This window comes from Notothenia coriiceps, unplaced genomic scaffold, assembly GCF_000735185.1.
Source record: "Notothenia coriiceps isolate Sejong01 unplaced genomic scaffold, NC01 NC01_scaffold00003618, whole genome shotgun sequence".
Lineage (NCBI taxonomy): Eukaryota > Metazoa > Chordata > Actinopteri > Perciformes > Nototheniidae > Notothenia > Notothenia coriiceps.
This window is the reverse complement of record NW_011336319.1, coordinates 1-3,590: the sequence shown is the minus strand read 5'-3', so window position 1 is coordinate 3,590 and position 3,590 is coordinate 1. Positions and strand designations below refer to the sequence as shown.

The window sequence follows — 3,590 nt, the reverse complement described above, 5'->3', positions numbered from 1 at the left end:
TGCCTCAGCCACATCATAGACTCTATGCATTACATTAATGCACACAATGTACAACAATATCCCTTTTCTTTTCTTATTACAGCCGATTTTTTTTATTCCATATTTTATTGCTTTTGATTCCTTTGGATTCCATTCCATTGCAATGTAAATACTGTTATATTTATATTTTACTATATTTTTTATTATTTTAATATTTTTTCTAGTTCTCTATCTGTGTTTAGATTGTTGTTTTACTTTTATGTATGCACCACAACACCTAGTCAAATTCCTCGTAAGTGTAAACCTACCTGGTATTAAACCTGATTCTGAGATAAATCCCCCATTTAAACAGTGAAACTGAGTTCATAAGGACACAGGCTTGGTGTCTTTTCCAGGATTCTTTTCCAAAATCTTGGGGGCTTCTTTCGCCATTGATTCCCAGCAGGTTTGAACCTGCTTCTGGTTGTTGGTGATGCATTTGTGTTGTTCTTTGCCCTTGCTTTTGCTGTTAGTTCTGTCCTGAGACACACCACAACTCTTCTTCCGGACGCGTCTTCTTTCCTGCAGCTGGATGTGGATGGGAAAATGGTGATCGATGGGGACGTGGACACTCACTCGATTTCCTCCAAGCTTGGGCCAGATTGAATAGAGCATGTGGCGGAGCTCCTGCTGAAACGTTCTGTTGAAGTAGAAGTAGATGAACGGGTTGTAGATGTGCGAGCTTTTGGAGAAGAGTGCGGGAAACAGATATCCCTCAGAAGCCATGTACACTTGCTCCTCGTGGAAAATGAAGAGAAAGGACACGATAGCGTACGGCGCCCAGGCAACCACAAACCCCAGGCTGACGCAGAAGAACATCTGGAAGAGGAAGTAACAGATAACCGAAGATACATTACTACATTGGAAATACTTTAGTGCTGTAAATAAATAATGAATCATTAGGGGTGTAATCCTTTAAAGCTGGTCTCTTGGAGACTGTAGAAAAACAAATACAATGCTAATGTGGTCAAGCAGCCTATCAAAATCAATGTTTGTAAGTTATGACTGTCCTGAAAAAGTGACAGTATCAGTCACATGTTTAAATGTTTATTTTCAGTTGCAAATGAGGAATCTTTTCCTCATTTGAAGCAGAAGCTTAGTGTGTAGAAATGTGCCTTACTCACCGCAGCCTGACATGAATATTCAGGCGCTTATAAACCTCAAATGTGATTTGTTTTGTTACCATAACCCCAATCATTTGCTAAAGTATATAGTCGGAACAACTACTCAGATCAGTAAAAGTAATCTATTTCAAGTATCAAAAGTAAATATACTAATTTTGAAGAATGGCCTTTTTTGCTGTTAAATCTCATTATACAATAATATTATTATGTTTTTATCACAAACAAATAAAATTCAAATGATTTATGATACAGTGCTGCATCAAATCATATAAGAATATCCTGTGTTTTTATATACAAAGTAGTTATGATTGTTAAATGAATTTATTCGGGTAAAAAGAAAAAAATTTGCTTCAAAAGTGGAACTGGATGGAAATACTCTGGTAAATTAGCTTTTTCACATTTATTTAGTCCATTATTTTACAAATAGACGTCAATATAAATTGAATATTTCCATTGCAAAATAGATCCATTTCCAACCAGTCCAGCCCCATGTTGTTTATTGAGTGCTCTTCACTAAGTTAAACCCTAAAACTAGCTTAATAAAATCTAAATCAAGCAAAATTGTAGATGCCTAGATGTAAGGAAGCCACTGCAATGAAGTAATTCCAGAAAAAACGTAGTTTCTCACCATGGAGAGTCGTTTTTCGATGAATCGCATGTTGCGGATGCCCCTCGCAGACAAAGAGCAGGAATAGCGGTTAAGCTTGGCGAGGATCAGACACTGAGACACCACGATGAGGACGACGGGGATCAGCGCGAAGACGGCGAAGGTACAGATGATGTAGAAGGCGTCCTTGGTGGAGGAGTGGTAGCCCCTCCAGGCCACGGTGCAGGACAGGCCGTACGGCTCGGGGACGTACTCGCCCCATCCGAACAGAGGGAGGCAGGACCACGCCACGGCCACCAGCCAGATGGCAAAGCACATCAGTCGGATGTTAGATTCTTCTAACCACACATCTGTGAAGAAAAGTCAGAAGAGTCACTTTTGATCCATTCAGAAATGTTCCGTGGACCGCTTTCCACTAGTTTGGAAACACTTGTCTAGCAGTTATACACTATAAAATGTATCTCGCTGCTTTATTGCTCAGGAATAGTTCAACATTTTGGCAAGTTTGCTTTCTGTCTCGCTGAGATAAACATTGAGGTAGCATTTTCTATGACGCCCATGTCTACAATGCATTGTATTCTGTTTATAGCACAGTATGAATATAATAATCATAAATACTTAATAACAATAATCCTAACACATTATAAAGCATTTTAAGGACTTATAAGGTCAAGTATAATGAGGTTTCATAAAAATCACTGCCCTAATATGTAAATTAAAATGCCTTTTGTGGCATTATATAAAACATAATATAATAATAAAGCAATATGATCCTTAAAAATATGTCACTGAGTAGCAATTCTAAGTATTAAATGCTTATACTTGAATGAATTAAACAGATCATAAGGCATTTGGGCATGTGCGTCATAGCACATGTACACAGAGATTGATACAGCACTCTGTAGAGACATTTAAATAAAGTAGTTAAGCAAAGCTAAAATGAGCTAATTTGCTACAAGCTTAGCTTAGCACAACGACTGAAAACAGGGGGGAACAGCTAGCATGGCTCTGTCCAAAGGTACAAAAACAAAACACCCACAAGCACCACTAAGCTCACTCAAGGTTGTGTCCTCTTATTTTTCCGAAATCTGCAGAACAAAGTTTAATTATTTTTGTACAGATTCAAACAAATAATATATATGTGGTAGTTAGTGAGCTTTACAGGTGCTGAAAAGCAGAGCTAGTTATTCCTCCTCTAACTGGGTGCTGCTTTTAGCTTCACACTGTGCAGACATGAAAGTGGTGCAGTAAAAAATAGAAAACACGTATTTTTCTGTAAAATGTCAATCAATTAACTTAAAAGAAAAAGCTCAAGTGAGGCCATTTATGCACAGACAGGTAGGCCTATGTCAAACACCGATTAAAGCTCTGATGTAACATTCGTGCCTCGTTATCACCATTTGTATGAGACATTTAAAAAAGTGTTGCTGAATCATCTGGCAAAATGCTCTTTAATATCAATTATGACATCTTGAGAAAAGGAAGAAAGAGACAGTCATTAAAAACGTTGTCTCTCATAAACCTAGCAGGACGGCTTTGAGAATAAAAAAAAGTGTGTTGTTAAACCAAAATAAATCAGAGAATGAAAGACTACAACCAGAGAGAAGTGCTTATTAAGGCTGACAGACCAATTGCATAACAATGCAGCAAAGGCAAAACATGTTAATAAGCCAAAGGATTCACCAATAATGAAAATAATTAAGTAATAAATATATCTTTCCTGCTGTAAATGTACTACTTCTCATATTTCCTGTGCTGCAGCACCTCTTTTCACCCTTTGTCTGAAACCAGAGCCCAGTCTGCTGTGATTGGTTAGCTGGCCGGCTCTGTTGTGATTGGTC

General features: G+C 37.9%; 1 protein-coding gene across 1 annotated transcript; it reads right to left on the bottom strand.

The window, feature by feature from the left end:
• Nucleotides 1–264: 264 nt before the first annotated feature.
• Nucleotides 265–2,099, bottom strand: opn8c (opsin 8, group member c; the record flags this gene model as incomplete). Its single annotated transcript, XM_010766776.1, has 2 exons — nucleotides 265–837; nucleotides 1,771–2,099. Coding segments are annotated over 2 exons (824 nt in total), but the record flags the coding sequence as incomplete, so codon positions are not given.
• Nucleotides 2,100–3,590: the final 1,491 nt, after the last annotated feature.